We start from the raw sequence: 26,547 nt of genomic DNA, 5'->3' as shown, positions 1-26,547 counted from the left end.
GCGCCTGGTTTCCCCTCTGTGAAGCGACGCCCCTTGGAAATTAGTATTTTGAAAGGAGGTATTTGAGCTCCGCAGGTATCATCACACTTTCCACTGATTTATAAAAAAATCTGTGTGGACTCCTGGTTTCCTATGCTATCCGATACAATTTGATATTACTTATACACTGCCCCTGACGTGCTCAATGGCACTTCGAACCGCCCTCTGTCCCTGAAACTCTGAGCATTGTCGCTTTCTGGCACGACAGGGTGTGCCAGGGCTCGCCTCACACTTCCTCCCCCAGACACGGAGTGGGCGGAGTCTCCCAGGAGTCCGGCTTCCTTCCGGTGGATGGTGGTACTTAGGGGTCAAGACCTGGGGGCAAGAGGTGCTCATCAGCAGCGAGGTGCAGCAGCTGCTGTGTCCTCTAAGAGCTAGGGATCAGACATCCGAGTTGCCCCCCACACACAGCGGCTGGGATCCCTGACCGCCACCTCTGACTCTAGCCCTGCACTGCGGAGCTCCTCCTACTGCCCTTTCCCTGTTCCTGACTTCCTGTTCCCACTGAGAACACGGGCCTCATTACCCTGAATGTAATCCGCGTGTGAAAACAGCCCCCCTTCTCCATTGCCATCCCCTCTTCAGGGACACCTTTCTTGCCCCAATCTGGCTTCAGCACCCTCCCCCATGCCACCCCCATGAGTGGACGTCCCCGTACACACCCCCACTGGAGGCGAGGACACCTGCGTTGGGACCCCCTCGCTCAGGTCCTGCTCTGGTGCACCCCAGGCTGCCCGGCCTGGGTTTGCCCTCACCTGCCCAGGCCCCAACCCGTGGGCCGGGCTGCCCCTCTGTGGGGACACCTCCCTCGCTCCAAACCCGATGTGAGCCCTGGCTCTCCACCATGTTGCCCCCCCAGTCCTCTCCCACCCTCACTGTGTCCTTAGTCTCCAGCATGGCCTCTCACTGTGACCCCCCTACCAGCATGATGCCTGCCTTGGTCCCACCTTCCCCTCCCCCGGCCCCAGATTATTTGGGAAGAACAGAAGGGAAGAGATGAGCAGAAGACATGCAAACATTTTTTTGCAAAGACGTTATTTACTTTTAGAGAGAAGGGAAGGGAGGGAGAAAGAGAGGGAGAGAAACATCAGTGTGTGGTTGCCTCTCATGCGCCCCCTACTGGGGACCTGGCACACAACCGAGGCATGTGCCCTGACTGGGAATTGAACCAGTGACCCTTTGGTTCACAGGCCCAGACTCAATCCACTGAGCCACCAGCCAGGGCCAAATACCCACCTCTTAACTGCTCCACACACCTCCTTCCTGAGGTCAGATTGTCACCTGACTCTTGCTTCCTGCTCATTGGTGCACAGGCCCGACTTCCTCAAAAGCTCCTGGACACAAAACAAAGGTGCCCATTGGAACCAAATGCCCCGGCCCCGCCACTGCCTCATCCCAAAAGCTTAAAGCAAGGGATTTCATGGCTCACAGCCTCAGCGTCCTCATCTGTAAAACGGGAATGAAAGTATTCCCAACCCCGCGGGCAGTCCTGAGGATTAAACGGTGTCAGGAACACAGAGCCATTTGCACAGGGCTGGGCACACAGCAAGCTGGGCAAAGTCACTGCTGTGCGACAGTCCCCTCGGTCTCCTATCTCTGTGCCCAGGGGCCAGCAGAGGCCGGGCTTCCAGCCAGGGCTCCACACACCTGCTGGAGCACTGAATGGACGGGGCCTCCCCTCTAATCCCCTCTCCGTAAACTCCTTCCAATTCCATTCTGCGGGGAACAGTTCAGAGCCTGAGACCCGCCGCCCCTCCCGGCTCAAGCCAGATGGGGAGGCAGGAACCGCTCTGACCCCTCCCCATCCCGAGTAGAGAGGTTTCCCGCCCAGCTGTCACAGCTCTGTGACACGGGGACCGAGGGAGAGGCCAGGAGAGGCAGGCAGAGTTGGCAGAGAAGTGATAGAGAAGAAGAGAAGGAGGCTGAGCCCCCGAGGAGGCCGGGAAGGAGGGGAACCGTCTTGAGATCGGTGCGCGCTGCCCCGCCCCTCCATGCAGTTCCCCATGGGCCCCGCCTGCATCTTTTTGAGGAAAGGCATCGCTGAGAAACAGCGGGTGAGGTGGAGGGCAGTGGGGACGGTGGCGGGCAGGGCCAGGGGAACGGGCGGTGAGTTAAGGCAGGAGAATCTGGGGCTCGCGGTGAGGACTTGGCGGCTTCGCCAAACGGGTGAGGGTGAAACTGGGAGTCAGGCGCATTGGGAGGGCGGTGAAGGGGGCGAGGAAATGGAGGAGGAACTGGGGTGCTGTCAGTACGGGCGACCAGCACCAGTTTTCTCTGTGGACACCCCTAGAGGTGATGATGACGATGATGAGGATGACGACGATGATGAGGATGACGACGATGGTGTAATGTTGATGATGATGATAGCTGCCACTTATTAAGTCATTGCTGTGTGCCCAGCCCTGTGCAAAGGGCTCTGCGCTCGTGAGGCCATTTAATCCTCAGAACTTCCCGCGAGGTCGGGAATACTTTCATTCCCATTTTACAGACGAGGACGCTGAGGCTGTGAGCCATGAAATCACTTGCTTTAAGCTTATGTGATTAGGCAGTGGCGGGTCTAGATCTGTTTGGTTCCAATGGGCATCTCTGCCAGGCTTTAAATCAATAGTAATAATTAGCCCTGGCTGGTGTAGCTCAGTGTATTCAGTGCCGGCCTGTGAATCAAAGGGTCACCAGTTTGATTCCCAGTCAGGGCACATGCCTGGGTTGCAGGCCAGGTCCCCAGTAGGGGGCGCGTGAGAGGCAACCTCACATCGTTGTTCCTCTCCCTTTCTTTCTCCTTCCCTTCTAAAAATAAATAAAATTTTAAGAATTATTATTATAGTAATAGAGGGAGGAGATACGAGGGAGGGGGATAATAAGAAAACAGGCTGGGGGAGGGCTCCAAGGATAAAGGGAAATGGGGGTGAATGAGGCCAGAGGTTGGTGGCAGGCCTCATAGCCAAGCCTGACCCTCCAGGTGTGACCCCAAGTGGGTGGCAGCAAAAATTATTGGAAATTCTTAAAGCTTTTAGGAACTGGTCATGTTGGCCCCAATCCCCCCTCTGGATTTGGCCAACACTGGCCCCACTCCAGGGTGGTGCCAGCTCTTGGGAGAAAGACTCAGTGGGCTGTGCTGGAGAGAATTCCAACCAGAAAGTCCGGGGCCCTGAATGCAAATTACAGCACTCATTGCAGCTGGCTTGCTGAGCCATGAGCTGTGTGACCTTGGGCAGGCTCCTTAACCTTTCTGTTCCTCAGCTTCCTCTTAAATGAGAGGGGAATGATGTTTGGATCTCACAGAGCGGTTCTGAGGTTTAAATGGAAAGATCAGGGAAGCTGCCCGGCTCCGTCAGCGCTCTGAACGTGGTAGCTGGTGCTTGTGGGGTTCACTTTCTTCCTCTGGAGCAGGAGGGGGTCGATCCAATGGCCCCGGGACCCCTTTCAGCACAAGGGGTGGATGAGTCTTTGGGAAAGGCTGAGGGGAGGGAGCAAGGCTCAGGGACAGGAGAGAGGAAACGAGAGAGGCGGAGAAGAGGGCGAGAAGCCAATAGCTGTGGAATGGGAGTCGGGAGACGGGAGATGGGAGATGGGAGGGGCATGGGAGGCGGGAGCAAGGATTGGAGGAGAAAGAGGAAACGGTGAAGAAGGGGCGGGAGAACGTGAGGACGCGTTGGGAGGACTACCTGTTGAAGCCCTGACCCTCTCTCTCCAAATTCCCTCTTCCTCGCATTCCCCGCCAGGAACGACCGCTGGGACAAGATGAGATCGAAGGTAACACTCTCTCCCCCAAACGCCCCCACAGCACCTCCCACCGGCTTGCCTGTCTCTGTCCCTTTGTGCATTTCAGCGTTAAGTGCCCTCACCTGGAAAGTTCACGTGGCTCTCTCTCCCCTCGACTGTGATTCTGTGGGACTCTTTCTCATGGCGGTGTAGGCACCTTCCAAAGCATTTAGAAACCATGCTCACCCCCAGGTGTGACGCGGACCCGGCTCGTGGGGTCCGAGACATTGTGGATGAGATACGGGAAATTCACACAGACTACGGAGTCCTGTGGAGGAAAAGGGACGGCACGGCTTCTCTCTCAAGAGGAGAAAAAGCCTCGGCCCTTGACCTGCCTTGACCTGCCTTTATTTCTTTTTGGGGCACATTACATGATGGTACTCATTTACTATGTACAGGTTTTCTTTAGGTGGTTACCTTTTACAGAAAACAAAGGAGAGAATGATACTAATCACATCACAGAAGAAGGATATTTGCAAATGGGAAGGGAAAAGTGGTCAAACTGGTTACACTCGTCCTTGGGAGGTTTAGCACAGACTTTAGGAAGGTACAGTAAGCACTTTTGCCTCAATTCAGGATGAGGGAGTTTTAGCAAAAGCAAGTCTCATAGCAGCCTAGGTACAATGCAGGCCCAATTCCCCATGGGAGAACTTATCCATGGGCATGGGTCCTGTGCATCTCCGAGTGGGAGCTGGGCCCACACCACGCAGAACGGTCTCCTATACGAGTGTCTCAGGGACCCGGGAGTGACACACGAGTTTTAGGATGAATCAAAAAACCATTGGTTTTTCTTTTGATGGTTTTAATGTTCCCCATAACTTTTTTCACCCAAGACTTTGAAGGACTTCAGTGCTGTTGTTTGGTGGCCTCGGGAATCACTCGTCTTCTGACCTATTTTGTACATCATTCCCTTTTGAAATTTTAGTTTTAAAAAAGGTGTTCTCCTTTGAGGGAGCTCTAGTCTGTGCCTCACTGGCGGTTTCAAGGGATGCCACTCTTCCCCGTTGACTGTTTCAAGTTCCTCCATAGCTCTCTCCTCTTAACTTTCAGAGCTTCGGGAGGCATTTCTTGAGTTCGACAAGGACCGCGATGGGTTCATCTCTTGTAAGGATCTGGGAAATCTCATGAGGACAATGGGGTACATGCCCACGGAGATGGAACTGACTGAATTGGGCCAGCAAATCCGCATGAACTGTGAGGCCAGGGGAGTGGGAGGAGTTACTGGGTCAGGGGAGGGCTAAGGGTGGAATTGGTGAGGAGAGAGAGGTTGAGAGTGGAGTGGGAGACAGGGAGGAGGGTGAGAGGGACTGGAGGTCTGGAAGGAAGCAGATCAGAGTATACGCAGGGGGGGCAGCATTTGAAGTGGTTGAAATGGTGACTCAGAGACAGATTGGGTCCGAGCCCCAGTTCTATTGCTGGCTAATTGTGGTCATTTTGAAAACGTGGAGTCAACCACCACTCTTGAGTGTCAATTTCCCCATCTGTCCAGTGGCGATGATGTCCCTCCCTACTTTCTGGGATTGAGGGAAGGAAGGGATAAAGGAGCCAGTGCAGGTCAAGGCTTACCCTCCAGTAAACGGGTGTTACAGGTTGGTTGGTACCATCACTCAGGTTCACTGGGAGCACGAGGCTGGGCCTGCTGTTGATGCAGGAAACAAACTTGGACTTGGAGCTGCCGAGGGCGAACAGCATTGCAAAAAGAACAGGCCTTCTTAGGATGGCAACCCGAGCTGGCTTTGAGATGAAATTTGGGATGAAATTGCTGTTAGGTTTGCTTCTGGGCATGTTACTGAATAGAGACAAGGTTGAAGTCAAGGACAGGATGGGGTTTGTATCTGGAAGAGACTTTGGTGCTCATTCAGTTCATACCCTGCCTTCTATGGACCTCCAGTGAGGGAACATGGGTGTGAGCCGGTGACGGGATTGACTCTGGGTTACGGGGACAGTTAGACGCTGCCGCCCCTGTGCGTCCGCCCCTGTTCGGATTAGAGAGACCAGAGGGCTTGAGTTGCCTGAGAGCAAAAGCCCTCGGAAAGCGGAGACGGGGGAATATCTGTGCCTCAAACAGACCTGACGGGTAAAGGGAGGAAACTGGAGGGCAGGGACGAGTGGACTCTCACTAGGACCCGCTTCCCTCCCTCAGTGGGGGGCCGTGTGGACTTTGATGACTTTGTGGAGCTGATGACCCCCAAACTGCTTGCGGAAACGGCTGGGATGATTGGCGTCCAGGAGATGAGAGACGCCTTTAAGGAGGTGAGTTGAGAGAGTTTCACAGTCCTGGCAGGGGCTGAAGGAGACCCAGAGGTCGATGATTAGTCACGGATCTAATCATTGACCAACTTTTGGCCCAAAAGTTGGCCCAAACCAACTTTTTCCCCTCGCTCTGGTGGGATTTATAGGAAAGGAAGAGGGCTATTCCAAGCCCTTGCAATGGACGAGGTCCTCCATCTATTTTATCGAATGTGACCCTCACGAATAAGGGTAGGGGTTAGTATTCATTGACCTAAATCTTGTACATGAGACTGGGTCTCAGGAAGATGACAAATCTCATGCAAGATTCTGCAGTCTCCAAAACACATCAGGATCACTCACCTTGTAGCCCGTAATGAAAAGATGGAATTCAAACATGTGAGATCCCAGGTGGGAACTCAAAGATCATGTGGTTTGACACACCCGTTGAAGAGATGCTTTGAAAACGAGATCCAGCCCTGGCTGGTGTGGCTCAGTGGGTTGAGTGCCGGCCTGTGAACTGAAGGTTCGCAGGTTCGATTCCCAGTCAGTACACAGACCTGGGTTGTGGGCCAGACCCCCAGATAGGGAGGGGTGTGTGATAGGTAACCACACATTGATGTTTCTTTCCCTCCCTCCCTTCCTCTCTCTCTAAAAATAAATAAATAAAATCTTTAAAAAAGTGACATTGAAGCAATGTGGGATGGGGGGACTTGCTGAAGTTCACTTCTATCCCCTGATAAAATGCCTTCCTCACTCAGAGAGTTTTCAACTGTAGGAGACAAAACCCAAGACTAGGACAGAGTTTGGAAGGTGAGTCTTGGGAACCAGGGAAGCATAGGGCCCAAACCCGGGAGAGCTCCACCTACTGGCTGCTGCGGGTCGTCCACAGAACGACCCAGGGCTGCAAGGGTCCGGCAGAATGTTCTGCGGTCACAGAAACGCTCTGTCCTAGCCAGTAGCCACCGGCCACTTGTGGCAACTGCACCTTTGAAAGAGGACGAGTATGACCGAGGGACTGAAGTTTCACTCTTCTCTATTTTTCATTCATTCTACTTAAGTTATTTATTTCATTCCCACGTAGATTCAGTGGACTGTAAATTCAATTCATTGCGATTTTAAAAGAGCACTTGACTCACTTACTGACAAACATGCATTGAGCTCGGGCGCGGGCTTCGCCCTTTTGGGTACCAATTTTGTGAAGCCTAAGTGCAGACCAGGTGTTTCTGGTGACACTGGGTGTCTGAACCGAGAAAGGCTGTCACCGGCCAGCGCACCCCCGTTGCAGCTCAGTCTCCTTAGCCTGGGTGACCCTGCAGGCTGAGCTGGGCACCAAGCATGTTAAGTACGAACTACGTAAGCCCTCCGCGTAGAAGTGCGCCAGGCCCGACAGAACCCGGTCAGCGTGGGGAGAAGGTGACCCAACTCGTGCACAATTTTAAAACGGATGACCTGCTGAAGTGGTAATATTTTTGAAGTATGGGATTAAATAAAATCAATGGTTAAAATCAACCTCACTTGTTCCTTTTCACTTAAAAAAAAATTGTTTAAAACCCTCATCCAGGGATCTGTTTATTGATTTTAGAGAGAAAAGAAGGGAGGGAGACAGAGAGAAACATTGATCAGTCGTCCCCCATCTGTGCCCCAACTGGAGATGGAAGCTGCAGTTCTTTGGCGTACAGGATGGTGCTCCAACAGACTGAGCTGCCCGGCTGGGGCATATCATTATTATTATTATTATTATTATTATTATTATTATTATTCATTGTTATCACTAATCCAGTTGACCCTTGAACAACATGAGTTTGAACAGCATGAGTCCACTTATACGTGGCTTTTCTTCAATATCTGTATGTTGGAAAAGTTTCTGGAGATTTGTGACAATTTGAAAAAGTCGCTACACCCCTTTTCTTTCTTCTCGCCTACTCTGTTGTGAGAACACAGTGTACAATACACGCAACATAGAAAATAAGTGTTAATGGACTGGTGTACGTTATCAGCAAGGCTTGTGGTCAGCAGTAGGCTAGTGGCAATTGAGTTTGGGGGGAGTCAAAGTTACAGGTGGATTTTTGGCTGCCCAGGGGTTGGGCGCCCCTTGCCTCTGAGTCATTCAAGGAGCCACTGCATCGTCCCCTTCTGCCCTTGTCCAGTTCGACACCAACGGCGACGGGGAGATCACCCTGCGAGAGCTGCAGCAGGCCATGCAGAGGCTTCTGGGGGAGCAGCTCACCCCTCGGGAGATCTCGGAGGTTGTGCAGGAAGCCGATGTGAACGGAGACGGCACCGTCAACTTTGAAGGTGACGCTTTCCACTCCAGCACCCCGTGTGATTTGCCAAGTCAGCTGGCCCTTCTCACTCCCCCCCCAACCGTTTTAGGTTGGGTGGTGGGTGAGGAGGGGGCGGCAGGGTTGGGAAGGGTTTTCATGGCAGCCCTTTCTGCCCGCAATGTCATTTCAAAGGCCTCGGAGTCTCTCCCCTCCCTGTTCCTGCCCCGGCTGCTGCTGGGGACACCGTGCCCAGGACCCCACTCCTGCGCGTGCCTGAGCCGGACACATGTCCACCTCCCCTGACCCTTTCTTGTTCACTGGGTGCCTTTGTCATCGGAACAAAATGTCCCAACACAAGGGGATCAGACTGGGTAGTAGCTGAGACTCTGGGGTCAGATTCGCGGGGTTCAAATTCAATCTCTTACCAACTCCTTGACCATAACCTATCGCGTGTTCACTGTGTCGGTTTTCACATCTGCAAAGTGGGGGTAATGACGATGCCTTTCTCCTGAAGTTTCGGAGGCAGTCGAAAGGAATCGTGCACCAAGCACCTCTCCCTGTCCTCGCTCATGTCACGGTCCCGCCCGGAGCACCCTTTTCTCTTTCTGCTGCCTCACTGTTAGTTATGCTCCTGGCAGCTGTCCCCCACCTTGTGGACTGGGCTTGGTAACCCCCTAACCCCCGTGCACCCCTCTTCAGTAACCCTGACCCACGGCATCACCGTAGCACATGTTAGTCCATAGCCTGCTTTTCCTCCTGGGCCACCAACTTGGTCTTTCATCCCCATGTCCCCAGTCCCCAGCCCAGAGCTCAGCGCATGTAGATTGAGTGACTGGAGGAATGAACCAGACTGGAGACCCGGGTGAAGGGGCGCGGAGACCATTTTTGTGGGAGACGAAGTGGGCGTGTCAAGTTCTCCTTAGGACACTCTCTGGTCCCAAACCCCCCCCTCAGCGTGTGATGGCTGCCTGAAGACCCAAGTCCAGACTCTTAGTCTGATGTTCAAGGGCATCGAAGACCCGACCCTGTCCCTTTGCTGTCACTTCTGCGACCACCCTGTGAACTTTCCAGTCCCGGGCACTTGCTCTGCTCTCCCCAGCTTCTGTCCCTTTCTCCCCAGGGTCCCTTCCACGCACCACACCTTTGCCGGGCCAGTGGGACCCTATCCGCCCCTCAGCAATCCACGGCGGTGCACCCTCCGCTGACAAGTGCCCCTTCGTCCTCAGCGGGGTGCATTAGTCCCAGCTCTGGGGTTGCGCAGAAATTTCTCTTCCTCCCCCCAAAGAAGCTGTCATCGCAGATCTGGGAGTGTTGACTGTGTTTGCCTCCTAGGCAGTGAAATCCTGGAGGTGAAATCCTGGCGGTGTAGCCAGTGTTGTGGATGCTGCTGGATCTGGCCAGGCTCGGGGCGGGGGGTGTGTGGGCACCAGCGAAGCTCTGGGAGAGGCAGGACATAGATCGTAGAGGAGATAGAGCCTCAGGCTGACCACAGGCAAGGGAAGGACAGACTGACCTCAAGAGCTGGGCGGGACCAGTAAGTTCACCGGACGCGGGACAACCCGCTTTTGCTCTGGGGTTCGCCATTCATCCCCACATGACCTCCTGGGTCAGCCTCAGCCCCACAGATCTGCTCATCTCTGGAGTGGTGTTTACCTCGCTAGGATGGGTTGCAGTGATGAAATAAGGCGCTCAGCGTTATTATTTACTTAGCGCTTGCTGTGACTTAGAAGCGTTCTATTGTTAACCGTCTTACAAACCATGCAGGGAGACTTCTCATTTTGTCGATGAAGAAGTCGAGGCGCAGAGAGGCCAAGATATCTCCCAAGGTTCACCTGAGGTTCCTGACACGTAGGAAGGGCTCAAGAAGGTGAGGTCGCTGCTGTTACAAACAGACACCTCACCGGGGGCTTTTCTTTGCAGAGTTTGTGAAGATGATGTCTCGCTGAGGAGGTTCCGGGAACCCCAGTCTCTCCCCACCTGGCGGATCAAGCGTTTGGGGAGGACTGAACCCCATAAAGGGGGGAGGGATGTGGGAACTGGAGTGAGGTGAGGCTGCCAGAGAGAGCTCTGCCCGATGGGGGTGGGGGAGGGGCACGGCAGCTCTAGAACGAGATTAAGGAGGAAGAATATACACATGGAAAAGGTGAATGGGACTGGGGTCCAGTTACTGCTCCAAAAATTCCAGACTCACAGCATCTTTTGATTCCATGGAATCCCAAATCCCCGTGACCCGTCCACCTCTTCCCCAGCTTCCTCTTGCGTTAAAATAGTCAATTCTGTTAGATTCAAAGAGTTCATCAGCCCCAGCTGGTGTGGCTCAGTGGGTTGAACAGCATCCTAGGATCTCACGGGTTCGATTCCCAGTCAGGGCACATGCATGAGTTGTGGGCCAGGTCCCCAGTAGGGGGCGCGTGAGAGGCAACCACACATGGATGGTTCTGTCCCTCCTATTCTCCCTCCCTTCTCTTTTCTCCAAAAATAAAGAAATAAAGAAATGAAAAAAAAAACCCAAAAACGTCCATCCCATCCCTGGGGTGGGGGGGCATCGGTCAGCTGGAGCCTCTTCCCGCACACACCTAAGTGTTGCAGGTTCAATCCCCATCAGGGCACATACCTCAACTCTGGGTTCCATCCCTGGTCAGGGGCACATGAGGGGGCGCTCACTGATGTTTCGCTCTCTCCCTCCCCTTCTCTCTCTATCTAAAATCAATAAACATATCCTCGGGTGAGGATTTTTTTTTTTAAAAGCCAAACATGTAATTCTACCTCCCCCCTTTCCACTCCACCTGCTTCAAAGCCCTCTCTCCATTTCTTTTTCCGGGCAGGAGGGAGGCACGTCAATCAGAGGGTGAGCCACAGGCTGCCCGGTAAGACTGGCACCAGGGCGAGCTTACTGCCCCCTCCTCCCTGATTTCCCAGAGGCTTGGTCTGCTCTTTCCCCTCTGGCTTCCTCCCCATAGAAGATACTCAGGCCACCGAATTAAACCACAAATCTGGATTATTGAGGTTTAGGACAAGCTGATCCCCAGGGAATTAATCCCCTGCAAAATGTCATCCTGCAAAGAGAGAGGGGATGGGAACCTTCAAATCCTCGGCTCAGCCAGGTTCCCTGAAACCCTTGCTGGAAGCCCCCCACGCTGTCTGCCTGGGCCACGGGGCAGGGCGGGGGATGGGGTGAGATTCATCCTGGTCCCTAGGAGTCAACTCCATCTCCGATGTCTGACACCAGACCTCGCTGCCCAACCAGAAGCCACCTTCCTCCTCACCTCTACCTGGGAGCAGGCTGCCTCGGTCATGCCAAGGTCCTCAAAACCAAGCGTTCGGTTCATGCCTCCCTCCCATGTTTTCTCACTTTTGCAATCCGTGAGGTAGATGTACGAGATGGCTCATCCGGTTCAATGGCCTTGTTTCATAGATGTACAGCTTCAGTTTAAAGAAGGTGGGATCAAAACAATGTGCGTCCGGGCCCCTTACTGGGGCCTCTCCTTATTGTCCCCTGCACCGTCCCTGAGTCCATTGCACTTCAAGCTTTCTACCTCCATCCCCACCCCCCTTCTCCCCTCCTCCCACACTTCATTCACTCCGCCGTGTTGTAGGAAGCGTTGCTCTGCACACGCTGTGAGGTTTCTCTCCCTCTTTCTCTCTCCCTTCCCCAAATAAATAAATAAATAAAATCTTTAAAAAAGAGAAGGAAAGAAGCCCAGATCAGGACGATACTATGAAGAAGATAAAATGGGGTGCTGAGGTACCAAGAGATTTGGGGGAAGAGCCCAGGGTGGTTGAATTAGCTGGAGTAAAAGGAGGAAGGAGCAGGCCGGAGGAAGAAAAGGGAGAGGGGGAAGCAGGGAGGAAGACCTCAGGAGGTTGCATCTGGGCTCAGAGTGAGCAGATTCTGTAATCAATTATTGATGTCTGCCATGGTCATGGGGAAGAAGTCACGGAGGCCCTCTTGCCAGGAGTCTTCTACCCTTTGTTCCTTGCTCATTTATTTATGGATGATTTCATAATCTCCTACACATGTTCCAGCCAAGTCTGTGATTTTTCCAGGATGAGAGAGCAGGTCGAACTTCCTTTCTGGGGCCCCGGGACTGCCCATCTGATCCGCCCACTGCGAGGCTCCTCAACTTGGTCACTGGCGTTTTCGTCCCCACGCACGCCCACCCCTCGCCGTCTCTGTCACTCCAGGAAGTCGAAGGGCAGCTCAAGTCAATTTGGGGCTCTTTTATTCATGGTCGGGCCACATGGTCCCTCTGTGTTTCACAAGTGACCACGTGCTTAAGCAAGATGTGGATGGGGTATCTCTAAAGGAAATCATCTAAGCTCAAAAGAGGCCATTAAAGAGACGAAGCTGGTGCCAGACTCCACGGGGCCGTCTTGCTCTGAAGACAGTTCTTATCTCCTTGAAAAGAAAATCAAAAGCTGGCAATGAGGCCACAGGTCTGCGTTGACTCAAAATGTGATATAAATTGTGTTGATCTTCAAGACTCTGTCAGAAGCAGCTCAGCTGAGATAAGGGTTTAGACACCACCTGCCTGTCACTGGACTCCTGGGAGCAAGTCAGCTAATGACCAGTGCGCCCCTCCACCTCTCCTTGGCCATCCTGGGTTTGGTGGGGGAGGGGTCTGCACGAGGAGACCACCGCTCTGACAGATGGAAGTTGGAGGATGGCCCCCAAAACGCTCTCAGTCCTAGACACCGACTGGGCACCACTGCGGGTGTTCATGAATGTCCGCCCTGCTCAGAATGCAGCCAGAGTTCCAAACCCATTTCCGTGCTGTCTGCTGTGCAGGGGAGAGGATGTTCACAGCCAAGCTGAAACTGAGGGAGGGCCACTAGTTTTGGCCTCATCCATAAGCCACATGCTTTATGGGAAGAAGGGGAAATATTGCCGGAGTTTTCCACCCTGGAAGGAGGGGTCAGTGGCGTTTTGTGCACATATCTGATGAAAGGGGTTCTCTTTATGTGGAAATGCCAGAATGACAGCCCTGGTTGGTGTAGCTCAGCAGACCAAGCACAGGCTGTGAACCAAAGGGTCGCCGGTTCAATTCCCAGTCAGGACTTGTGTCAAGGATACGGGCCAGGTCCCCAGTAGGGGGTGCATGAGAGGCAACCACACATCGATATTTCTTTCCCTCTCTCCCTCCCTTCTGCTCTGTCTAAAAATAAATAACTAAAATCTTTAAAAAGTGAATAAAATAAATGCCAGAATTACAGAAAGAAGGGAGGGTAGAGTCGGTCCTGTGGAGACCAGGTAACTTAATGCGCTGAAGTTGGGTGGGGCCCTCATGGCCTGGGGGAGAAGGGAACCCCTCCTTTTCTGTGGTTAGCTCCTCAGTGATGGGCACAATGGGCCAACCTCGTGGTGCTGCATGGCCTCTGGGACCAGAGAAGTCCCCAATATCCTCCCTTCAAGGTGGTCTTCCCATCTCATGCTCCAGGCTCGAAGCTCCCAGACCTAAAACTTGGAAGGATCCCCCTCTGGGTCTGAAAAGGTTCTCCCAGCTCCTCCCCCTGCTGTCCCAATTTCTCCCAGCCTTCCAATCTGGGAAGGTGTCCCAATCCTGCCCCCCTCCCACACACAAACACACGCCACCCTGTACCTCTGAGAAACGGAGTTCACCTTCATATCAATAGTGCCCCCCCCATGTGCTCCTTTCCCTCCCTTTTGCGCCAGCCACGCCCTCCCATTCCGTCCCTGCTCTGGCCTGGGCACATGCGCGCTGCACCCAAGCGGGACACCAGTCTTACCTTTGCATCAGCAATACACCCAGGTGCCGTCCTGGTCATGGTTGTAAGAGGTTGCACACCAGGAAAGGTTCTCCTTGGACCCTTTGCTAGTGCAGTTAAAATAATCCTTGTTCTGTAGCTGAATGGGAAGTGGCAGGGATAGCCGGGAACCTGGGAGGAAATTCCTTGGAAGAGGCAGACGAGGGAGGGTGGTTATCTCAGACCCGGCGAAGCTTTGGAAGTAGGGCCGTGTGGTCCGGGCACTGCCCCGGGACTCCCCGTTGGAGGCGGGGAATGCAGACCTGAACCTAAACATCGGAGGAATTATCTTCCTTCCGAAGCTCTTCGGGCCTAGAACTTGGCGAAGGGTGGGGGATGGTATTGGGGACCAAGGGCAGAGTGAAAAGCTCAAGGGCCTCTGGGGGGTCGTGGGGGGAAGAACCCGGGAGCAGCAGCGTGGAGGTGCACAGAGCATAAATTAGGGTGGACCCTCTTTAATCACAGATCCCCGATTTCTGAATTCGCCTACTCGCTGAAGTTTCTTTGCCCCAAGCCGATCGATCCTCATGGTAGGTCATTTGTGGACACGCAGCGCGGTGGACAATTTGAGTCCCCCACGCCCACACTCCTCGCTCCCACACTGGGAACAGGGTCCTGGTTGCGGCCCGTGTGGTCCTTCCCTTTCAGCATTTTTGTACTTTCTGTTGGTGATTTCACTGTTTTTAAACGGCCCCCACGCTCAGAGCTGGAGCGCTGACTCGAGTTCCCAGGCGCAAAGGGGGCTGTGCCGAGCCTCCCAGGGAAAACAGGCGCGTTGACGAATGAGCTTCCTTCGGGCGCGAATTATAGGCTAAGAAAAATGTTCCTTGAAATAGGGCTGCCCTGGCGGGGTGGCTTAGCTGATTGGAGCACCGTCTTGTACACCAACAAGGTTGTGGATTCGATCCCCGCTCGGGCACAGACGGGAGGCAACCAGTCGATGTTTCTGTCTGTCTCTCTCTCCCTTTCTCTCTCTAAAATCAATGAACATACCACATATCCTCAGGTGAGGATTTTTTTAAAAGTTAATTTGCAACAGGGCCAAAAAATTGCTGCATGACCTTTCCAGGTCCCTCTAGACCACTGGTCTGTTGGCCAAGCCAGGCCCCTGTGAGTCATCAGGCTCTTGGCTCGGTGTCAGCAGGCTTTCTGGAAAGGGCTGCCCGGTCGGGATTTTCAGCTTCGTGTGTCTTGCAGTGTCTGCCTCGATTTTTCACTCTGCCATCGACTGTTCAGAAATAAGTGGGCGTGGCTGGGTTCTAATAAAATTCTCTATAGATGGACCCTGAACTTCAAATTTCATGCCACTCTTGCCTGTCGCAGAACAAGATTCCTCTTGCTTTTTTTTTTTTTTAACCATATAAAAAAATGTAAAAACTACTTTTGATTGCGGACTAAACGAAAATGAGCGCTGGTCCGGATCCGGCCCGTAGGCAGGTGGCGTTTGCAGACGCCTGCTCTAGGGAAGGACTTGGTCCGAACCCCTGTCCGCTATGACTGGGGGCTCCGACGCTGTAACTTGCAGAAGATTAACACCCTGCGAATCATTTTTGTTCCACAGCGATGCCGATAATTTCTGTCTGATGGACGAGATAGCCCCAGAGATTTGATAGCCCTTTAGATATTAACAGATTTTGTATTCTAATAGAGCAACCTTGCTTCCGCTCAGCATTCTTTTCTTCACTGGCTAGATGTATTTCTCCGAGCACCCTTCGAACAGGCTTTCTCCCCCTTTCAGTTTCCTTATGAATAGACTTTTTTTTTTTCCAAATGTTATTTATTTATTTTTAGAGAGAGAGAAAGGGAGGGAGAAGCAGGGGGAGAGAAATACCAATGTGTGGTGGCTCTCGGACCCCCCCTACTGGGGACCTGGCCCACAACCCAGGCTTGCGCCCTCACTGAGAAGCTAACCAGCGACCCTTTGGTTTGCAGGCTAGTGCTCAATCCACTGAGCCACACCAGACAGGGCAAGATGAGCTCATTATTTTTTACAGCAACAAAAGGGGGGTTATGTAGTATGTAACACCGTTATAAATTCTGCTTGGGTTTAAAACTTAGTTTTCTAAGACTCTGGCAGTACCATTTTGTTTTGCTTTTGCTTTGGACTGCAGAACCACCCAACACAGAATCTCAGGTCCCACTGCCCCCCCCCCCCCCCCCCCCCCCGCCCTCCAGACCTAATGGAAGAGATCACACCTCACCACATCCCCAGGTGATTCCTGGGCACTTTAACGTTAGGAAAGCATTAATCAAACACAGCTTGACCACTGTGCACTGACCTTGGTCTTGGACTGGAAGACAGACTTGGGGAAGAGTTGGATGGGGACGTGGGAGGTGATGAGGCGTGGGCCTTCCTTGTCCTTTAGGGCTTTGTATCCATGTGTGGTCTCTAACCAGGGTGAACGTTCCCAGATGGGCACAGATTGGATCCATGTGGGATTCCCCCTGGAGTGAATCAGGCAGAGAATTTCGATCAACCAGTTTGTTCCTAAATAAAGAAGAAAGAATGGTCATTCATTTTTTGAATCTGACTTTTATTTTATTTTTTAAATATTTTATTGATTCATTTTTAGAGAGAGGGGAATGGAGATAGAAACAGAGGAAGAGAAACATCAGGGTGTGGTTGCCTCTCAAGCGCCTTCTACTGGGAACCTGGCCCGCAACCCAGGCACGTGCCCTGACTGGGACTCCAACTGATGACCCTTTGGTTCACAGCCTGCGCTCAATCCACTGAGGTGCACCAGCCAGAGCTAATCTGACTTTTAAAAAATGTCACGATAGAATGTAACATAAACTGTGCCTCCTTAACCATTTTTGAGGATTCAGTCCAATGCTATTGAGTATATTCCCACCAGTGCACAACCAATCTCCAGAAACTTTACATTTGGTAAAACTGAAACCTTTTACCCATTAAACAACTCTCCATTCTCCCCTCCCCTCCGTCCTTGGCAGCCCCCACCCTCTTTCTGTCTTAGCATTTGGTTACTCTCTGCAGCTCATGGAAGTAGATCAGGTGGTATTTCCCCTTCTGTGACAGGTGTCTGTCATTTAGTGTAACGTCCTCAGAGTCCCCCCATGTCTTAGGCTGAGTCAGAACTTTCGTTTCTTTTTCAGGCTGAAAAAGATTTTATTGTGTATATACAACATGTTTTGGTCATCTGTTCACCCGTCAATGGACATCTGGGTTGCTTCCACCTTTTGGCTGCTTGCCTAAATTAATCGCCCTTGACTTTCCACTGTGGTGCCTCTGCCAGCATCTCCAGCTTCAGTCCGTGCTCATCTTGTAGTTTTTTATGCTTTTCATTCTCCTCCTAGAGATGCGATTCCCACACTGTCAGTTCCTCGACTTGGCCAGGCTTGTTTTCAATTCCTGCCCATCGTCCACGCTGATACCGTTACTGAAAATATCCCTTTTCATGAAATAGTTTCACATTCACTTTTTTTTCATATTGATTTAGATGCTTTTTAAAAATCTACTCCTTATTTTTTGGCTCTGGTAGAGGTGTCTTTTTCACCCCTTCCTTTCAGGTTCATTCAGATATACCCGACCGATGAAAATGGTGTACATTTAAAGGGTGCAATGTGACAATTTTGTATCTATCTATCTATCTATCTATCTATCTATCTATCTATCTATCTATCTATCTATCTATCTACCTATATACACAAACATTGTGAAACGATTACCACAATGAAGCCAATTAAAAGACCCATCATCTCACATAATTACTTCCTTTTCTTTTGTTTCTGTGAGGACTTTGCTGGCCATTGCCCTCCGCTTCTCCACAAAAGCCCCTGAGTCGGGGATTTGCCTGTATGGGTTCCCTAACACCTTTCATTACCTGCTCTGCACACTCCTCTAACTGTGTAACTGCCTGGTTTGCTCCGTTTCGCTCAGTGCGATTGGTATTAGGGCCCAGCTTTTGTCCCCCCAGCCCTGAACCTGGGGGGACAGAAAGAAAGCACTGGTGAATAGATGAAGGATGTAGCCACAGTCTGTCTTGGCACCTCACCTGCCCCCTTACCTGATTTGGGGAATGACAGCGTTAAGACGTCTTCATCCTTAAACACAAAATTCTGCATTGCTCTCAGGTGCTCCAGTGTGTAACCTGGAGCGACAGGGAAAGGGATCCCTTCAAACCACATGTACCCATCTGACATCACAGCGAGCTCTTTGAACCTGGTGTTAAGAGTTCCAGATGCAGGCACCATGAGAGCCTGTGGCAGCTGCCAAGAAATCACCTTTTATAGGGAAGATAAAATAATCATTAATCTCCCTGGGTTTGTTGAGGAGTTGTCTGTTGATAAAGAGAAGCGGACATTGTAACTGAGAGGTGGTCACAAGGTTGATGAGATTGAGCAAGTGCGAAGAGAACATTATGAGGTAATCCGACTTTGAATTCATGAGATGGAACCAGGAATTCAACAAGCCCAAGGATGTAGAAATGTGGGCGAATTAAAACTATTTTTAATGGAATTTAGTTTTAGAACAGTTTTATTTATTTTTTAAATTTTTTATTTATTTTTAGAGAGGGGAAGAAAAAGAGAAACAGAGGGAGAGAAACATCCATTTGTGGTTGCCTCTCGCACGCCTCCTACTGGGGACCTGGCGCACAACCCAGGCATGTGCCCTAATCTGGGAATTGAACTGGTGACCCTTTGGCTCTCAGGTCTGCACTCAGTTCACTGAGCCACACCAGCCAGAGCAGAACAGTTTTAGATATACAGGAAAGTTGCAAAGATAGAATAGAGAATCCTCATACTGTTAGGCGCGGAATTAGATAAAAGTAGCCAAAAGGAACCCGAGACAGGCTCCAGACTGTCTCAGCAAGGAAGATAGAAAGTACAGAAAGTACAAAGAGTGCTGAACAAGATAAACCGCCTTGTGCATGACCTTGTCTTTGCAGAAAAATATCCATTGTTGCAAGCAGAGAACATAGCCATGTGTGTTCTCTCGAGATAGCCAATCGCTAACAGCTACGTCTGCTTCTGTATTCGCTTGCTTCCTCACCCCAATAAAAACCCTAGGCTGTAAGCGCCAGGCGCAACTCTCATTTGCAGCCATTTTGGCACCGTGTCTCCGGATACCTTGACAGTTCCCCCCTGCGCAGGTAAAACTTTGGCCAATAAAGTTCCATCTTAAACTCCTGAAAGTTTCCGACCATTTGTTGCTCGCATTGGTGGATGCTACAATACCTTATACTTTACTCAGAATTCCCTAGCTTATACCTAATGTCATTTTTCTATCCCGGGACACAACATTATTTCAAGTTACTTATTGTGTCTCTTCAGCTTCCTCTTGGCCTCTGAGGAAGAAAAACAAGAAAATAGACAATATCTCACAGTGTATTAACTTCCGTGAAGGCGAAGGTTAAGGGACCTATAAAAACACACAAAGGAAGAGCTCACTAAGGTTTAGGAGATGAGTGAAGTTGCAAGAGGAGGTGATATTTACTTACTTAAAACCTGACCAAAGGACATGTTTTATTGATGTGGAGGGAGAGAGAGAGAGATAAACATCGATGTGAGAGAGGATGATCAACTCATTGCCTTCCCTATACACCCTGACTAGGGATGGAACCCACATCCTTAAGGAAGAAAATTCAACAAAATCGGGAAAACAACATCTGAATAAAACTAGAAGTTTCACAAAGAGCTAGAAATCAGGAAGAAGAACCAAACAGAAGTTCGGTAGCTGAAGAAGAACACAGCGGATGAAATGATAGACAAAAATGCAATAGAGAGCATCGACATCAAAAAGGATCAAGCAGAAGAGAGAACCCATGAGTTAGCAGATAGGAACTGCAAGATTATCCAGTCAGAGGAGAACAAAGATAAAAAGGGTGACAATAAAGAAAGCCTACATCCTGTATGGGTCACCATAATAAGAGACAATTTGCCAATTATTGGAATCTCAGAAGGAGAAGAGAGAGAAGTCAGGAAGTGTATTTTAAAAAACAGTGGCTGAGAACATCCCAAATCTGGTGAGAGATTTGGATATCCGACTTCATGACATGTATAGTGGCCCCCATCTACTTAGAGCGATCTCTCAGACACAGTATAATAACACTTTGAAAAAGCAAAGACAAAGGGATCATTTTAAAAGCACCAAGTAGCCCTGGCTGGGTGGCTAAAATGGTTGGAGCATCGTCCTGTCCAGGTTTGATCCCTGGTCAGGGCACATTCCAAGGTTTTGGGTTTGATTCCTGATTGGGGCGTGTACAGGAGGCAACCCACAACCTATGTTCTCTCTCTGTATCTGTCTGTCTATCTCTTTCTCTTCCTTCTTTCTCTCTTTTTAAAATCAGTATATATGTCCTCAGTTGAGAATTAAAAAATAAAAGTAGTAAAAAGTAAAAGCATCAAGGCAAACAAAGCTTGTCAGTTACAAGGGGACCCCCACAAGGCTACCAGTGGGTTTCTCTGGAGAAACCTCCCAGGCCCAGAGAGGGTGGGATGGTACTTTCCAACTGATAAATGAAATAAACCGCAGGTTTTGGGGACTGGGCTGAAAGGGTTTTCATATCTGCCACGTTGAAAGCCCATGATGGCAATTGTTATTTCCACTAAGAATTCTCTATCGGGTAAAGCTATTCTTTCAGAAGTAAAGGACAGTTAGAGAGTTTCCCAGACAAGTAAAAGTTGGAGTTTACCCCCAGTAAACCTGCCACCCAAGAACTACTGGATGCTGTTCAAGCTGAAACAAAAGGATGCCAACCAGTAACATAAACACATGAGACCCATCGGTAAAGGTAAGTGTGTTTTTAGAACATGCTGATACTGTCACATGGTGTTGTGTCATACATTTACTTTTGGTTTAAAGATTAAAGGGCAATAGGTTGTGGAAAAGCTGGCCTTTCAATTAGTGAACCTAATACTTCTTCCTGTGGCCATTCCCTGGGCAGCTTTTATGGGCAAGGTATTAAAATTTCAGTCCCTTTGTGATGAGTACCCCGATTTCTATTATCAGTCCATGGGATTTGAGGGATTTGCCCAGGTCCAAGTCTCTCTCCTTTTCTCATCTCTGAGAGAGGGTTATCCTGAATTACTCAGATGGGACCTAACTGCAAGAGACAGAAGAGGAGCCCTGGCTGGTGTGGCTCAATGGATTGAGCACCAGCCTGCAAACCAAAGGGTCACCGGTTCAATTCCCAGTCCAGGCACATGCCTCGGTGTCATTTAAGGTCCCCTGATTTGGGCAGGTGAGAGGCAACCTATTGCTATATCCCTTGCACATCAGTGTTTCTCTCCTCTTTCTCTCTTTCTTCCTCCTTCTAAAAGTAAATAAATGAAATCTTTTTTAAAAAGAGAAAGACAGAAGAGAAAAGGACACAGACACACAGAGGAGAAGGCACACATGTGGAGACAGAGGCAGGAGTGGGAGCTGTGCAGCCACAAGCCAAGGAGTGCCTGCAGCCACCAGAAGCTAAAAGAGACACGAACAGACACTCCCCTCGGGCCTTCAGAAGAAGCACACACATGCATTCAGCTTGATTTGGACGTCGGGCCCCCACAACTGTAAGAGAATAAACTTCTCTTGGTTAACCCCCCCAACTTTGGGACGATTTGTTTCAGCAGCCTTGGACACAGATGCACTGCACTTTGAGCCCACACCACATGGCTCCCTCCAGAGCTGCAGGTGTCTTCCTTGCCCTTCAATGCCCACCAGTTCCTTCCTGCAAAGCCGAAGCTGACACCACTCAGAATCTCACACGACTTTGGGGGAGGTCTGGTTGTGTAGGCTGTTTAAGGGGCGAGGAAGGAAGGGCAGCCTCCAGAAACAGCACATTCTCAATGCAGAATTCAGAGCTTCCATTCTGTACAGTCCTCTCATCGCACATACGAAACTCACACACCGTTAACCTAGAAAGAAATGGCTTTCAAACTGGGAGGCAACAAGCATTGATTTGAGAGCAGACAAACAAAAAGGAGGAATAGCTACTGGGGAAGCTCTGATCCAGGCAGAAGCAAAAAAAGTGTTCTGAATAGGAGACAAAAGGCCATGGAGTATCTTCTGGCATCGATAAACTTAACATAGAGATGTTAATTCTTTTCTTTTTAAAGATTTTATTTATTTATTTTTAGACATAGGGGAAAGGAGGGAGAAAGACAGGGAGAGAAACACCAATGTGTTTTGCTTCTCATGCGCCCCCTACTGGGGACCCTGCCCACAACCCACGCATGTGCTCTGACTGGGAATCCAACCAAGGACTGAACCAGTAATCCATTGAGCCACACCAGCCAGGACATATTGATCTTAATTCTAAACCATGTTTTTAAATATTCAGCCCAGTAGTCATCAGTCCAGGAGTCATAATATCTACTTTCCTGTTACCTTTCCAAAGAACCATTTGCTTCAGGCCCTGTTCTAGGTCACTTTGCTCAGTTTTAACATCCAGAGGTATGAGGCCCAGGGACATGCAAGGCAGTTACTCCCCTGGGGAGGCTGCTCTGGCTCCACGTTAAAGTGACTCCACTCGTATTGATTTTTACAACACAAAACTTGTGTTGAATCTGAAAAAAATCCAGATATTTTTACTCCAAGAGCCCCACCCCAGCACCTGCAGGACCTGCAGACATTTTGGTCAGGGAGGCCGAGTGCGTGCAAACTTCAGAGCAGGGAGCCAGTGGAGCAGAGACCAGGCCCGAGGCTGCTGTCTGCCCCCAGGGTGCTGGGATGGGCCATTCAATGGTCCGTGCAGACAGAGCCCTAGTTCTGCTTTGAACAGAATGTTTAGTTCTCTGAGAACTGGAATGAGGCATCAGACTCTGCTTCCTTTCTCATGGAGTGAAGGGATGTTCGTAAGAGCTCTTATCAACACGCAGAGTCGCATAAATGCTTTTTATAAAGATTTTCTTTATTTGCTTTTAAAGAAAGGGAAGAAAAGGAGAGAGAAAAACATCCATGTGCAAGAGATCTATTAATCAGGTGCCTCTTGCGCGCCCCCTGCTGGGGACCTGGCTGGGAACACAGGCACCTGCACTGACTAGAAATCAAATTAGCAACCTTTCCTTAGCAGGCTGGCGCTCAGTCCACTGAGCCACAGCAGCCAGGGCTACATTGTACTTTCATTAAAAATGTTTAAGAATTATACATATGAGGACAAGCTTGAGTTTCTCTGAGAATTTCGTTGACTAGACAAAGACACTATACAGGGTCCAGCACAAATAATGCCCCTTGTTTATTACAAAATCTTTTATTACAAAATCATAAGCATGTAATTCTGTAACAATAATACTATACTCAAGCAGATCGCATGAATGTTCAAAGGAAATCTATAAATTATTACACCCATTTTACTACCCTACCAACCACACTGGCACAGGCGTTACTTCTGCTGGACCCAGTACAATGGTAGCAATTCACCAGGACTTTGATCTGAATGCAAGTTCTTGCCCACAAAGGCCCTGCTGTGTCCCCACCATGTCCAGTGCTGCATTGGTCACCACGGAGTTTTGCCTGTGCCTTGTTCCAAGAAAAGATGTCACCCAAGTGAGAAGAGAGCACTTCTTCACGGGTCAGAGTGCTGACAGGAAGGGCTTTATTTTGAGAGGCGGCTGATGAGCCCTGTAACTTCTGTCCCTTTGTGAACACCAAGACTCATCTACAAACTGTGGAAAGAAACACAGGCATGAGGGTCGGTGTCAGTCATTCAGCCTCCAGGACAAGCCGCTCTCCTGAACCCAGGCATGTGCCCTGACTGGTAATCGAACTGGCAACCCTTTGGTTCACAGGCCAGCGCTCAATCCACTGATTCACACCAGCCAGGGCAAAGTATGCTTTCACAGGGGAATAGTGTATTCATATTTTGAAATTTGGTGAAAGCGTAAAGAAAGAAGTGGCATATTTGTGCATTCACATGGAAAACTTTCCATGATGAACATCAAGACACATGAGAGCCCTGGCGGGTTTGGCTCAATGGGATGAGTGACGTCTCACAAACTAAAAACTCACCGGTTCAATTTCCAGACAGGGCACATGCCTGGGTTGCGTGCTGAGTCCCCAGTTGGGGGCATGCATGCAAGAGGCAACCAACAGATGTTTCTCTCTCATGCTGATGTTTTTCTCTCTCTCTCACCCCCTTCCTCTCTCCTTAAAATCAACAAACCTACCAAAATAGTTTTCAAAAATCCCTCTGAAAGTCTTCTCTACAAAGTAGAATTTCAACATTGTGGATGATGTAATTCATGGAACTGAACATGGACTTATATTTACTTGGCTGCTAGAAAGCTCAGTTCCAATTGTACAGTCTTACCCCGTACAACATATGCACTGCTAAATTGACCTCTTGCTACATCACGCTGAATTTTCTAGATATTTAATCTTGTCTATGTATTATTGTTAGCTAGTCATTTTCATCAGCTGTCTTAAACTTTCTGGGCCAAAGCAGTAAAAAAAAAGAAAAGGAAGGAAGGAAGGAAAGAAAGAAAGAAAGAAAGAAAGAAAGAAAGAAAGAAAGAAAGAAAGAAGAGACAAAGAAGTAAGGAAGGATGGAGGAAAGAGGGAGGAAGGAGGGAGGAAAGAAGTGAAGGAGAGGTGGTATGTCTACTGCTGAGAACCCACCGGGTGGCATGGGGTCAAGGATTGGTACTCACAAAAACCCTGCCAGTAATTCAATCATAGAGATGGGGAAACACTCCAATGTCTCTTGCTCAGTTCTTTCCTCCTTCCCGCATCTTATTTTCCAAGGAAACTAAACTGACTTCTTTTTTTTTTAATGTTTTTATTTATTTATCTTTAGAGGGGAAGGGAAGGAGAGAGGGAGAGAAACATCAATGTATGGTTGCCGCTCATGCGTCCCCTGCTGGGAATTGGCCTGCAGGGAACTGGTCTGCAACCCAGGCATGTGCCCTGACTGGGAATCAAACCGAGATTGTCTGGTTCGCAGGCCCGTGCTCAATCCACTGAGCTACACCAGCCAGGGCTTAAACTGACTTCTTCATGGACATGAGGTTAAGGACAGATCACTCAAGCCAGATTTTCTCATATTTTAATGGCTGACAGAACCAAAAATCAAAAGACACGAAATATTCCGTGATACCTGAAATTTGAAATGATGAGATTTCAAATTTCTATATCGTTCTATACATAAAGGTCTATTGGAATACAGTCACATTAATTTGTGGGCTTTTCTTTTAAATTGCTGTGGCTGCTTTAATTGCTGAGACCCTTTGGTCTTCAAAGCCTAAAATACTTAATATTCAACTCCTTAAAATTTTTTTATTAAGATTTTATTTATTTATCTTTAGAAAGGAAGAAGAGAGGGAGAGAAATATCAATGTATAGTTGCCTCTTTGTGTCCCCTGTGGGGAACTGGCTTGCAAGCCAGGTATGTGCCCTGCCTGGGAACTGAACCATGATCTTTTGGTTCGCAAGCCTGTGCTCAATCCACTGAGCTACACCAGCCAGGGCCACTACTGAACTCTTTACAGGAAACGCTTGCTGACCCCTGATCTAATTGACCCATCACCAGATATCTAGACCCCAACTTCCCTTTGCATTGATCCAGAGGGTACCCTATTTTAAGAGATCTCTAAGACTCACCCCCCACCCTGGCCCCCTTCAACGCTCTCCTTACCCAGCCAGCTTACTTGTGAGGAGAGCATGGCTTCCATTTTCTGTCTGCATCGTAATTGCTGGTCAGTGAGCACCAACTGCGGTTAAAAAGATAGTGCTCCTTCGTGCACTTCTGAAACCTTCTCCCTCTGAAGGTGAAAGGGAAGGTGCACTTGGGGGGATCTGCAGAGACAGGGAGGAGCAGAGAGAGAAAAGTGAGCGGAGAAACGTGGACGTCCCCTGGCTGAGCCCTGGGAGGCTAACAACTTTTTTCACTGAAAGTGCCTTCTCGTCTTCACGGAACTATTTTCAAAGCGGTTACAACGAGCAGAAGAGTCAGGACTCGGACTCGGGTGTGTCTGGTCCCTCAGATCTTGCAGGCTGCTGCTGGCAACTGCTCCTTTATCCAGACCTGCTGGCTGCAGGGGGCGCTCATGCTGCCCCATGCAGTACCACCACCAGCCACAGGGAGCGCTCACCCTCCCCCGTGAAGTACCACCACCTGCAGCAGGGGCCCTCACCGTTCCTTGTGCAGTACCGCCACCGGCCTCGAAACTCTGAGTCCAGGGAACACCAGGCATAGTCGCTGTGGATGGAGGTGCACCTGTAGTAGATCGCCTCCTGGTACATAAATGGGAAGACACAGGGAGTGGAAAGGAATTCTGGAAAAGAGAACACACGCCGCGTGGGGGCAAGCTGAGGAAGGAAATTGGCGTTCTTCTTCTTTGTTTTTAATCCCCACTCAAGAGCATTTTTCTTTGCTTTAGGAGATGGGGGTAGAGAGAGACACACACATACCAATTAGAGAAAGAAACATGACTGGGTTTCTTCTTCTACACGTCTGGGTGGGTGATCAGGCACACACCCTCAACATGTTTCATAACCCGGAATCGAACCTGCAACCCCTTCATCCATGAAACGGCTCTC

At 50.0% G+C, this 26,547-nt stretch overlaps 2 protein-coding genes across 3 annotated transcripts; one reads left to right on the top strand and one right to left on the bottom strand.

The window, feature by feature from the left end:
* Positions 1 to 1,880: 1,880 nt before the first annotated feature.
* CABP5 (calcium binding protein 5) lies at positions 1,881 to 10,805 on the top strand. Of its 2 annotated transcripts, none has more exons than XM_037165746.2 (6): positions 1,881 to 2,093; positions 3,762 to 3,792; positions 4,852 to 4,905; positions 5,945 to 6,054; positions 8,181 to 8,328; positions 10,218 to 10,805. In XM_037165746.2, exons 1-6 carry the CDS (start codon positions 2,031 to 2,033, stop codon positions 10,241 to 10,243), a joined length of 432 nt encoding a protein of 143 aa, XP_037021641.1. In that variant the 5' UTR covers positions 1,881 to 2,030; the 3' UTR covers positions 10,244 to 10,805. The 2 variants fall into 2 exon arrangements, with proteins under 2 accessions (XP_037021641.1, XP_037020941.1); XM_037165046.2 differs by having other exon boundaries at positions 4,852 to 4,995.
* A 3,247-nt stretch (positions 10,806 to 14,052) lies between these two features.
* On the bottom strand, positions 14,053 to 26,282 carry ELSPBP1 (epididymal sperm binding protein 1; the record flags this gene model as incomplete). The annotated part of the gene is given in 4 exon segments (XM_053659672.1): positions 14,053 to 14,159; positions 14,162 to 14,209; positions 18,089 to 18,172; positions 26,142 to 26,282. Coding segments are annotated over 4 exon segments (380 nt in total), but the record flags the coding sequence as incomplete, so codon positions are not given.
* Between the last annotated feature and the right edge of the window lie 265 nt (positions 26,283 to 26,547).

Source organism: Artibeus jamaicensis, unplaced genomic scaffold (assembly GCF_021234435.1).
Source record: "Artibeus jamaicensis isolate MK-2021 breed Jamaican fruit bat unplaced genomic scaffold, CSHL_Jam_final scaffold_804, whole genome shotgun sequence".
NCBI classification, from domain to species: Eukaryota; Metazoa; Chordata; class Mammalia; order Chiroptera; family Phyllostomidae; genus Artibeus; species Artibeus jamaicensis.
This window is presented reverse-complemented; position numbering and strand designations above follow the sequence as displayed.